Genomic DNA, 12,641 nt, shown 5'->3' on the forward strand with positions numbered 1-12,641 from the left:
TCCCTTTAAGAAACTGACAGTCTACCCTCCACCATTCACTTTTCATAAAAAATTATCAGAAAAAAATCAACATACCCAATCACCTTCTATAGAAAAAAATGAGAAATTCGATCAGATTTCTCTAACAAAAAAAAAGTATAGTTTTCTGTACAAAATCTATTTTATCGAATTGCTGTAAAATTGGATATTTTATTGTATCGTGTTAAAGCATACAGTCAGAATAGGCATTGTTGCGCCCGTTAGGGTACGATATTTCATTTTGCATTGAAATGTTCAAATTCACATTTAAATAAATTAAAGTAAAATACCGGCTACACCAATTCATTGACCCTCCTCGAGTCTCAGCAATCACAGCCAAGGGGATGAGGCATGGCCACACCAATCACGGCAAACATAGCCCCTCCCTTCCTCTGTTACCATGAGTGCAAAGGGGGGAGTGTCTGAGACTGACAGGCAGTGGGCAAGCAGCTGTAGGTCACAAAGGAGAGGAGGCTCTACGAATCGATGCAGAAGACCCATTTTATGTTGCAAAAACAATTTTTTTTAGGAGTAATTAAAATCATATTTTGTTAATTTTAAAAAGTATACTCAAAGAGCAGCTAATGAGAGGTGGCCGCTGTCAAGCAGCCCTCAGCAGTAGAGATGCTGATAATTTTGTCTGGAATACAAATTGTATGCAGGATAGAACTGGGCCAATCAAATAAGTGCAAGTTGATTGGTCCAATCCCGAGCGGCAGACACTCTCTATTAGGCTGAAGCTAGAAGCATTAGCATGGCACTGACCAGCACAGGAAGGAGAGAGGAGGAAGAGAGGAACTTACGAGAGAGCGAGTGGGTACCTTTGGGCAGGTATTCAAACAGCAGGGAGCTCTCCTCTCCCAGGACGTCTGCCTTCCAGGACAATAAGCTGTTCTTGCTCAAGAGGGCGCTGCGCAGGTTGGAGACGCTGGTGACCTGCTGGTGGTGGTCATCCTTATCCAGGGCCAGTGTGTGAGTGATGTAACCGCCCTCTCCGCCCTGCAGAGACTCCTCCCCCTGCGAGTACAGGTCCACCCGCTCCTCCCGGCTGTCCGAGCTGCCTGGCTCAATCACAGTCACATCATCACCTGGAAGACAGAGGAAAAGGAAAGGCAACGTTAGGGACATAGTCAGGGCCACTACAGCACATTCATATAAGACTGACGCTCATGGCAGCCAATCAGATTCCAGACATTTGGCTTTACTGAGCAAGTTAAAAAAACAAAAACGCAACCATACACCTTTAAAGCAAACCTTAAGTGACACTAAAATATGTAAATAAAACGTTATTGAGAAAAATAGACAACTGCTGCCCCGGAAGCTGAATGCAACTCCTCCCATCCCTGCCCTTACAGTGACATGTCTCCCCGCCCACCGTCCCAATCCTCTTGTCCCTCGATAAAAGCAAGACTGTTTAGGAGAGCGTTACATAAACCTTACAGGATGTATTTAATTGACATATTTTGGCTTCACTTCAGGTTCACATTTGAGGCAGATGCCAATACTTGACACATATTCCTCTTGCTTTCCTGTGCTTTTCAAAACAAAGTACTTTGCTCTCTCATGCATTAGATGGCTAAAGAGCTAAGAAAGAATTAGGGAAAGTAGATTTGTTTTCGTTCTTCCCCAAGAACGAGCAGGCACCAGCGGCTCTGGCTTACTGCCCAGGTGTGGCGTAGTCATGCAGGCGCAGTGCGGCCGCACCCGTACACGACAGGGGGCATAGTCATGATAACATATCCGACAATATTTTGAAGGATATCTTCAGGGGGGCGAATAGGACAGGAAGGGGGTGGGGGAAGACATGAAAAGGGCGAGGAGGACAGGAAGGGGGCGAGGAGGACAGGAAGGGGGCGAGGAGGACAGGAAGGAGGCGAGGACGACACAGGAATCCTCTGGACTATACAGAGACCTCCCTCTACTTAGGTAAGTATCTTTTTTTTTTTTTTTTTTTTTTGCAGCTTTCGCCTCACATTAAAAATACCTATAAAACTATTCTTGGGAAAAAACGTTACCCGAAAAATGCCCAGATTGTCCTGACAAAACACTATACAATCACTTGGGCAAGTAATGAGAAAGCTATTCCTGTATCAATAGTGACCCAGCTGAAGTGTCAGCATTGTCAGGAATCTTAAGGGGTAAAACCCAGGAATGCCAAGTGGCGAAGTTTATGTTTGGATAACACGGTCGGCCGAACTGTGTGCGGCAAGAAGAGATGTGCGAGGAGGAGGAGGATCGGTTATTCTCAGGCATGAATACACTAGCAGGTCACCGAGACGCTTCTTTCCCCTCCAGTAATCCCCTTCCTATATCCAGACACTTACGATGGAACGTCATATGGGCATATTGTCAGTAACATTGTCCCCCAGCATGGGAGAAGGCTTCCTCATGTGCAAAGATGGGTTAAAAACTTTACTTCCAAACCATAACCCCCCCCCCTCCCTCACAGCTAGCAATTACTAATCAAATGTTGGTGAGCAAGAGAGGGTTTCTGGGGGTGGACAGCACTGCAGACACTGTACACACACACACTATAGGCAGCGCAGCCCTGCCCCCAGACACTGTACACACACTATACGCTGCGCAGCCCTGCCTGCAGACACTGTACATACTAGGCTGCGCGGCCCCGCCTGCAGACACTGTACACACACTATAGGCTGTGCGGCCCCGCCTGCATACACTGTACACACACTATAGGCATTACAACCCTGCCCACAGACACTGTACACACACTATAGGCTGTGCGGCCCGCCTGCATACACTGTACACACACTATAGGCATCGCAGCCCTGCCCACAGACACTGTACACACACTATAGGCTGTGCGGCCCCGCCTGCAGACACTGTACACACACTATACACTGTGCAGCCCTGCCTGCAGACACTGTACATACTAGGCTGCGCGGCCCCGCCTGCAGACACTGTACACACACTATAGGCTGTGCGGCCCCGCCTGCAGACACTGTACACACACTATAGGCTGTGCGGCCCCGCCTGCAGACACTGTACACACTATCGGCTGCACAGCTCTGCTTGCAGACACTACACACACACTATAGGCTGCGTAGCTTTGCCCGCAGACTCCGTACACGCACTATAGGCTGCGCAGCCCTGCCTGCAGACACTGTACACACACTATTGGCTGCGCAGCCCTGCCCACAGACACTGTACACGCACTATAGGCTGCGCAGCCCCGCCTGCAGACACTGTACACACACTATAGACTGCGCGGCCCTGTCTGCATACACTGTACACACACACTATAGGCTGCTCGGCCCTGCCTGCAGACACTGTACACACACTATAGGCTGCACAGCTCTGCTTGCAGACACTGTACACACAGTATAGGCTGCGCGGCCCTGCCTGCATACACTGTACACACACACTATAGGCTGCCCGGCCCTGCCTGCATACACTGTACACACACACTATAGGCTGCCCGGCCCTGCCTGCAGACACTGTACACACACTATAGGCTGCACAGCTCTGCTTGCAGACACTGTATACACACTATAGGCTGCGCAGCCCTGCCCACAGACACTGTACACACTACAGGCACTGTACACACACTATAGGCTGCACAGCTCTGCTTGCAGACACTGTACACACAGTATAGGCTGCGCGGCCCTGCCTGCATACACTGTACACACACACTATAGGCTGCCCGGCCCTGCCTGCAGACACTGTACACACACTATTGGCTGCACAGCTCTGCTTGCAGACACTGTACACACACTATAGGCTGCGCAGCCCTGCCCACAGACACTGTACACATACTATTGGCTGCGCAGCCCTGCCCACAGACATTGTACACACGCTATAGGCTGTGCAGCCCTGCCTGCAGACACTGTAAACGCACTATAGGCTTTGCAGCCCTGCCTGCAGACACTGTACACACGCTATAGGCATCGCAGCCCTGCCCGCAGACACTGTAAACGCACTATAGGCTGTGCAGTCCTGCCCACAGACACTGTACACACGCTATAGGCATCGCAGCCCTGCCCGCAGACACTGTACACGCACTATAGGCTGCGCAGTCCTGCCCTCAGACACTGTACACACGATTATAGGCTGCGAAAATCTGCCTGCACACACAATTATAGGCTGCGCAGCCCTACACACACACTATAAGCAGGCAGGAAGGAGTTAACTGGAGCTCAGGTCTGGTCAGATCAGTTCATGCATGAATTATAGAAGAGTCCATTACTGCTGCAAGCACGCGGCACACGATACATCACAGGGATCGCTATTTAGGCAGCCTCTCCTCCCAGCGCTGGCATTACAGGGCCAATAAACACAAGACAAAGGTCGGAATAGTGAAGAAGGCTCCTAATAAAGGGTCATTCCGCACAAAATCTATATTCCAGCTTATGGTGGGAAACAGGAGATGCAAGTCACATATTGGATTCCTATATCTCTGGGCCAGGCTACAGGAGAGATCTCCTATAGGTTCTGATCTCTGCTGGCTGGAGGCTCCGCCCACTTTTGGGTGTTTATATGGCTTTTGTGATAGGACATACAATAAAAGGCAGAAGACAGAGCGAGACCCCTGTGTAAAGGTGGCCATACACGCATAGATTTCTGCCCATTGTGACAGATCAATCCCTCTCCGATCTGACTGATCATAGAGAGATTGATTCCCCCATACAGAGCACAGATTTTTAATAGTTTTCATCATAAAATCCATTGAAAATGTAACGAACTGCAGTGTTGCAATACTGGATACAGTGCAACACTATGAGCCTTAAATCTACTACGCTTCTCTGCCACATCCGACTGGCTGAATTTACCGCCTAGTCCGATCCTAATTTTGATCGATTTTTGTTACAAATTATCAAAATTACAATCGATGTGGTGTGTTGCATTACAGATACATCAATGGGAACTACATCTCCCAGCATGCATTGTACAGTTTGGGACATACAATAACCAGCGTGAACCTGCAGATTGTGCGGTGGGAGGGGGGTAGAGAGAACATGGAGGTTTCTATATGGGCGTGGAGGACATTTCCACTCTTTCAGTTGCTGTCAGCTATAACTTAAAGGACAACTGATGAGCAAGGTAATGTCCATGTTTTCCTATGGCTCAAGTGGGCGCTATTACAGTTTAACGGAGTGCTGACCTGGAAGCTGTTACGAGGTCATTGACATTTTTTTAAATGGAGGACAAAGAATTCCATCGATCACAGTGGACAAACAACCCCTGAATTGGCCCTAGACATATGCACTATACATGATACATAGACATATGACTATGGTAGGGACTAGATTGTGAGCTCCACTGAGGGACAATTACGTGACTACTAAAATAAATAAAATCATGTGTTTTGTTGATTCTTTCGAGAACTAAAAAACCAGATGTGAAAATAAATGGTTTTGTTGCTGTCTGCGTCTTATGCCTGGTACACACCATGCATTTTTCCATCAGATGGGTTGAACAGATGATTTCTAATACGTCTGGTCTGATTTCCAATCGATTTTGTATAGAAGTGATCGGAAAATCGATCAGAAAAATGATCGTAAATCAGATCGGACATGTCGCAAATGATTTTTTCAACCCATCTATCTGACGGGAAATTGCATGGTGTGTACCAGGTATAAATTTTGATATCGTTCCTCACTTCACTTTGTACCTTCCTGCCTCACCCTCTGGAGGGTGCTGTGCCTGTTGCCTCTCTTTAAAGAGATGACAGCCGCCCCCCCTCATGAGAGGTTTGCTTGTAAAGTACAACGTCAATACAAGAGTTTATCCCGCCTGTAATGAGAAGTTGCAGTCTGATATAGTGAGTGCTGTTTACATGGGAGATTGGGGCTGGTAACAGATCCAGGGTAATAATTAGGACAGTTATAATCACAACAGGGAGAGTGTCCCCCAGGGTTCCGGATATGAATAGGGCGTCTATGTGGAGGTAACAGATCCTCGGCGGGGCCTGCAGCTACAACCTGTCGTCTGATGGCTGGGGAAGGGCGGGGCCTAGGCGGAGGCTCGAGGGTGTGTCAGGCTGGCTGGTAATTCCCAGCTAAAGATGAGGGGGTCAATTAGGGGATTAAAGGGATTTGCGGGAGAGGAGGAGGAGGGGGCGAGAGGAGTCTGGGTGTGACAGCAACGCATGGAAACAGGTTGAGGTGATTACACACTGCTCTGATCATACTCAAGCCTGCTGACAATCAGGGAAATTATAGCACCAGCCATATATACATACAAAGAGTTCACAGCAATGGCTAGGCCGGCATTTTATAATGAATCTGCATGGGACATATTGAGCTCTATTTCAAAGACACCCAAATTGACCCCATAGTTGTTCAAGCCAATGTGAATAGCATGGGGTCCTAATGCTTGGAGGAACCCCCCTTTCAGCGGGCTCTCCCCTGCTGCAACGTGTGAACCACCATTTGTGGTTCTAACTGGGGTCAGTGGAACAGTAGGAGAAGTAATGCATGCCTGTCCACTTTGTACATTCAAATCCCTACACAAACTAGACCCTGGCTACCTGAAGGATTTGTTGCAACTGCGTCACCACCCACAACCACAGATCAACAGGAACCAATAACTTGACCACCCACAGAGTCCAACTAATAACCTTTGGAGCCAGAGCTTTCTGTCATGCTGCCCCTAACCTGTGGAATGCCTTGCCAAACAAAACAATCAAGACAGCTCCAACCCTGGACACGTTTAAAACTGAAAAGCCACCAGTTTAGTGTGGCATTTACAGTATGATCACATAACTTTCCCCTGTACACTGTCTACGGATGTGAGACAAGCTTATGCAGTTTGGGTCCTACAGGAGAAAAGCGCTTTACAAATGTTTTGTTGTTGTTGTACTAGTACTCCCGCCCCCCTGTGTACTACAGAAGTGCCACTCCTCCACCTACTGTTCAACCAACTCCAGTATAGATCCATGAAGTGGGCGCAACAGGGGGGACCTTTCGGCATCAGGACCCCACACTACACACATTGGCGTGTGTGGAATAAAGAGGCCCTGTAGTGACATATAGCAGAATGCAGTAAACAGGCCCTTTAGTGACATATAGTACAAGGCAGTAAATTATTCAGGATACCCACTTTTACGGTAATATTCCTGGTTTCAGCATCAGAAACACTTCCTGTAGCTATATATTGCAGTATATTGGTATGTAGTTCTGCCCTTCCAGTGATGTCACAGCCTAAATTGTTTATCTATGCAGAATTCTCCCCAGAAAGCACTCTAGGAGAGAAGGCATTATATTCACTGGCTTTGGAACTCTCTGTAAACAAACATTCCGCAGAGCTGCACCTGACAGGATAAAAGATTTTCCACCTGTGATACATTTCAGAAAGGGAGTGGAAAGATGTTACAATGGGCAAATGTGGGCAGCACCATGGTGTAGTGGTTAGCCTCTTGCCTTGCAGCGCTGGGTCCCCGGTTTGAATCCCAGCCAGGTCAACATCTGCAAGGAGTTTGTATGTTCTCTCCGTGTCTGTGTAGGTTTCCTCCAGGCACTCCGGTTTCCTCTAACATCCCAAAAACATACAGATAAGTGAATTGGTTTCCCCCTAAAATTGGCCCTAGACTATGATACATGCACTACACAAGACAGAGTATATCGTCTTGTCACTAACTGTGCCTCAGAGGGGCTCACAATCTAATCCCTACCATAGTCATGTGTATGTATCGTGTAGTGTATGTATCATAGTACAGCGCTGCGTAATATGTCGGCGCTATATAAATACTTAAATAAATAATTACGTTACTGTCACTACAGCTTTTCTTTAATGTTTAAATAAAAAAAGATGGTTACGTCAGATAAATATTACTATTGTTAGAAATGTAGATAGCGCTGACCCCTTTCTGCATTATATAAAGCTGATACACGTCAATCTAAAAAGAAGCAGAGTTTCTAGAATCTCCTGTAAGCTGACACCGAAGTACATCTCTGCTTGTGAACACGCTTCCATCGTTTGCATAGGTATGCCATAGTCAAATGTGGTATAGCTACACTCGAAGTTTGTGCATGATCCCTTACGGACAATAAAGTTTCATTATTCAGGAAGTTGAATCGCCACAGAAGAGGTCAGCCAGGCTCATGCAGGGATAAACCGCTGTGAAAATAGACTTACTAGAGTTATGCAAGTGAAACTGCTAAAATATTGAATGTGGACCTCTAGCCAATTTGTTTTTAGTTTTTTTTACAATGTTGGGCAAGGTTATATGCTCTTCCAGGTCTTTATTTCTGGAGAGTTCTTCTGACTGTGTCTGTGTGTCGGGTCTTACCTTAAAATTGAGGTGAGAGGGATATGGAGGCTGCCATATTAAGCAATGCCAGTTGCCTGGCTGTCCTGCTGATAGAAACACCTGATCTGCTGCATGCTAGTTCAGGGTCTGACATTATTGTCAGATATGATGAGATTAGCTGCATGCTTGTTCCTGGTGTGATCAGCAACAGGTATTATTAGAAAGGAAATAAATATGGCAGCCTCCAGATACCTCTCACCTCGGGTTCACTTTAACATTTCTCAGAGACAGGAAGTGAGGGAAGAGGTGACATCAAGGCAATAAAGGTCCTGACAGCAGCTCTAAACTTTCCCAGCGCTGTCCAAATCAAGTTTTGCCTGGAATTTCACTAAAAAGTCACAAATGTGAACAATATAAACTGAGTAAGTGATACTAATGCTGGGAATACACCATACGTTATTTCGGCAGATAGATGGTTCGATAGATAATTTCTGACATGTCTGATATTATATTCGATCGTTTTTCTGATCGATTTCTCATAGAAGTGAATGGAAATAGATAAGAAAAGATAGGAGAATTGAGCGGGAAATTGAGCGGAAAAATGAATCGAAACACGATCGGAAAATTGACCAAAAAACGCATTGTGTATTCCCAGCATTAAGTACATCATCAAAGGTTACAAAAAATCGAAGACAAAACTATGGCTTGTTCTAGCGATATACCCAGAAGAAAGGCTACAGCTGATAAGAGTGTCTGGAGGAAGCTCCCCAGTGTCAGGTGGCATGGGTCCCAGGCGTGGCTGTGTCTGCAGGGAATCTAGTGCATGTGCTGTATCCCTGATGCGCTGCAAGAGATCCAGGGTGTCGGTTAGCCCTGGCCAAACACATAGTTCTCCTTCTGACCCCTCCCTCTCAAAGCTGCTCCACTGTCCCACCTCCCCTCTCCATAGTACCAGCATGCATACAGGCTAGCATCACTTCTGTGCAGCACTCAGCCCCCAATGGTCACCCAAGAGATGGAGTCCCGACCCTTGTGGTCAACAGTAATTGTGTGTAATGTTTGTTGACTGTGTTTCGAAGCCTGTAGAAATAAAACCTGGACTCCCAGAATGCTCTGGGAGGAGAATTCTGCACAACTAAACAGCCTAGGTGGTGACTTCACTAAGAGGACGGGGTTATATAGCAATATACAGCAATCTCACTAATATTAAAAATGAGAGTTTAGATGTTTGTTACTCAGTCATGCAACAATTGGCTGAATGGATTTGAATGAAATTTGGCACACACATAGTCATTACCTGGAATAACATATTGGATACCTTTTTCCCCATATCCAAAAAGTGGCCGGAGAGAAACAAATTTCACTGAGAAAATGTAAACGGCAGCCATTCTTACACTGTTAATGGCAGGGTTCTCAAACTTTGAGCTTTGGGTGGAGCATACAAAAGCCAATCAAAATTCACCTATTGCTTTTTCAAGGGGAATATGTTATTGCTGCCATTCTTGCACTGTTAAAGTGGACCCAAACCAAACATTTTTTTAATTAAAAATATTTAGTTGCTCCACTCTGACACATACACAGATAAATAAACACTCCTTCAAACCTATGATCATTTCAGTGCATGCCTTTCACCCTTCTCTTCTTATAGCTAGGGTTATACTTGGGGCAGCCATTAGCAATTCCTCCATTGCAGGACACCATCTACCCCACTAGTTTGCCGGAAAAATCCTGGCAATTTGAAAGGAAGGGAGGGGTTCCTCCAATAAATGTAAAATATGTTATATTTGTCATCATGCAGCTGAAAAAAGGCTGCTATTTTTTATTATAATTTAGAAAATAGATTTTATTTCTGAAATCTTGTATTTTTAATTTGGGTCCACTTTAATGGCACAAGCCTCAAACCTGGTACAGTTGGTCATTGGGTGACTGGGATTCAAATTCAGAAAAGGGGATGGAGCCACAGCCAATCAGATTTGTTTCATTTCAGTACATTATTGATGCCAAAGACAGCAAAGCTTACCAACTAGGTCATTGAGTAATTGTGTGTTAGGGTTTTCAGATCCATTTACCTACACGCAGGAACACGCGACGGCACGACGGACACGAATGGGAAGTCAAGTGATTGCGGTACTTTGCGTGGGAGTCATCAGGTACCTTTAACATCTGATCCGTTGTGATGGTCGTTACCGCCGCACATCATTTCATCATTTGTGTAATCGCACGCCTGTACCCGCGTTGACTCAGCAACCCCCCCCCCCCCCCCCCTCAAAAAATAAAATAAAAAATACACAAACAAACCTGAAGAACCAGTGAGATACAGAGCTGAATCTTGCATGAACATAAAAATAATCTGCCTGGATGCTCTCCCATAGTCTTTGTGCTTATCTGTAGGTGGCTGGCTGAAGTGTGGTGGCAGCAGAGGGTTCTGGGTAATGACTGCTGTTCTTAGGCATGGCTGATGACATGTAAGCAGGTATCAGATGATGAGGCGTTAGACCCTCATGCTCCCTGTATTGGCTGGCTGAAGTTTGGCTGCAGCAGTGGGTTCTGGGTATGGACTGCTGTTCCTAAGCATAGCTGATAAAATGTGAGCAGGTATGACATAATGAGGCGCTCCCTGCATTGGCTGGCTGAAGTGCGGCTGCAGCAGAGGGTTCTGGGTAATGACTGCTGTTCCTAGGCATGGCTGATGACGTGAGCAGGTATGAGATGATGAGGTGTTAGAACCTCATGCTCCATGCATTGGCTGGATGAAGTGTGGCTGCAGCAGAAGGTTTAGGGTAATGACTGCTGTTCCTAGGCGTGGCTGATAATATGTGAGCAGGTATGAGAGGATGAGGTGAGGAGGAGAGGGGGGCATTCCTCGCTCCGGTGGGGAATGTGAGAGTGCAGTGTGGGAGCTGAGGGGGGTGGGGTGGAGCAGGGGTGGGAACAGGAATGTGAAGGGCTGAGGCAGCAGTTGCTGTCTTTCCCCCACCTAGGATTAGCCCTATTGTACAAAACCAGTAGTAGGTACAGTAAAACTCCTATTATCCAGAACTCAGTTAACCAGAAATCTCAAGCAACCAGAGAGAAATCTTTTCCTTTTCTCAAACTAAAATATGATGATTCCTGGTGGTTGAGATTCCAACCGCCAAGGTTCTGTAACCAGAGAGACCAGGAGCCTGATGGTGCAGTATTGTTAGGTAAAGTTGGTATGAGTAGGGTAGTAAATTATACTCACAAGGGCGGGTGGCACTCCTGCAACCACCGACAGAGCCTACGAGACATTAACCGTTCCCGTTCGGTATCCCAGATCTGCTCGGCAGGTACTGGTCAGCCTTAGGTATTTGGACACGTGGTGTACCGTATACTACCCCGAATGGTTAGACTACAACTGAAATAACTTGTTGGAGGCGCCCAGAATATAACTATCATAAGGTATAGGAGTAATTAGATCTTACCTCCATAAATGGACAAACCATTTGGGTAAAAGTTTTTAATGATGCACAAAAACAGACAACACGTTTCACAGGTACTGGCCCGCGTCCTCAGGTCAATAACAAAGTGCCTAAGTCTGTAGCACTCACAGCCCTGAGGTCCTAATGTCACACTGTGGGAGCCTTGCTGCATTATGGGACATAACATCTGTTTCCAACTGCCAAAAAAGCAGCATCTCCTTACTAACGAACATCACCTGTCAGCAGTAAAAATGTCACCTGACTAAACCATTTATACATAATTATTGTAAAAATTAAGCACTTTATTACATTATTTTCACTGGAGTTACTCTTTAAGATGTGCAATTTGAGAAAACAGAACGCTGCCTAACAGACGCGCCAATAAATAGCCAGATGATGTTGAGCCTTCATTATTACCACCATCACCCCGGCAACAAGGAAATGATGGGATTTAATTGATTGATTGGCCAGTTTTACCACTTACTTACTTTTACCCCTTATAATAATGAAAGCTTACCTGCACAATCTATTCATAATATTCAGTACCTGTTGGTCCTCATACTACATGGAGGATATAAAATTGGCCAATCAAAATTGCATGTGTGTATGCACCCTTAAGCCTTGTACATACGCAAGAGGCAAGTCTCCCAGAAGTGATCTCTCGGGCGATGATGCAGAGCCGAGGCTATAGAGATGTGTCACTAGTCTCCAGGCTAGCGACACGTCTGTTGCAATGAAAATTGGGTGGTGAATGGACAATGATCGGCGCACGGCAGAGCAGCTTACAGCGGGTGGGATGATAGAGGAGTACAATGCGCTCAGACATATGGGGGGGGGGGGGGGGGGTATTGCTAAGTGTCAGATCTTTAGCAGACATCAGGCAGCTGCTGTACACACAGATTCATTCTAGATCCTCAACCAGAGATGTCTTGATCTGCCACCGTCCGTAGCCAAGTTCAATCCAGCATTGG

General features: G+C 46.3%; 1 protein-coding gene across 10 annotated transcripts in view; it reads right to left on the bottom strand.

Moving 5' to 3' along the window:
• The window catches only part of ZBTB46 (zinc finger and BTB domain containing 46), a 215,531-nt gene that overhangs the window by 24,291 nt on the left and 178,599 nt on the right, over positions 1-12,641 (bottom strand). For 9 of the 10 annotated variants that reach the window (XM_068262362.1, XM_068262360.1, XM_068262361.1 and 6 more), the window contains one exon: positions 822-1,106. In XM_068262362.1, the coding sequence (XP_068118463.1) occupies positions 822-1,106 (285 nt within the window). The remainder of the gene's footprint in view (positions 1-821; positions 1,107-12,641) is intronic. The other variant, XM_068262368.1, reaches the window with a different exon arrangement.

The sequence above is a fragment of the Hyperolius riggenbachi genome, chromosome 12 (genome assembly GCF_040937935.1).
Source record: "Hyperolius riggenbachi isolate aHypRig1 chromosome 12, aHypRig1.pri, whole genome shotgun sequence".
Classification (NCBI taxonomy): domain Eukaryota; kingdom Metazoa; phylum Chordata; class Amphibia; order Anura; family Hyperoliidae; genus Hyperolius; species Hyperolius riggenbachi.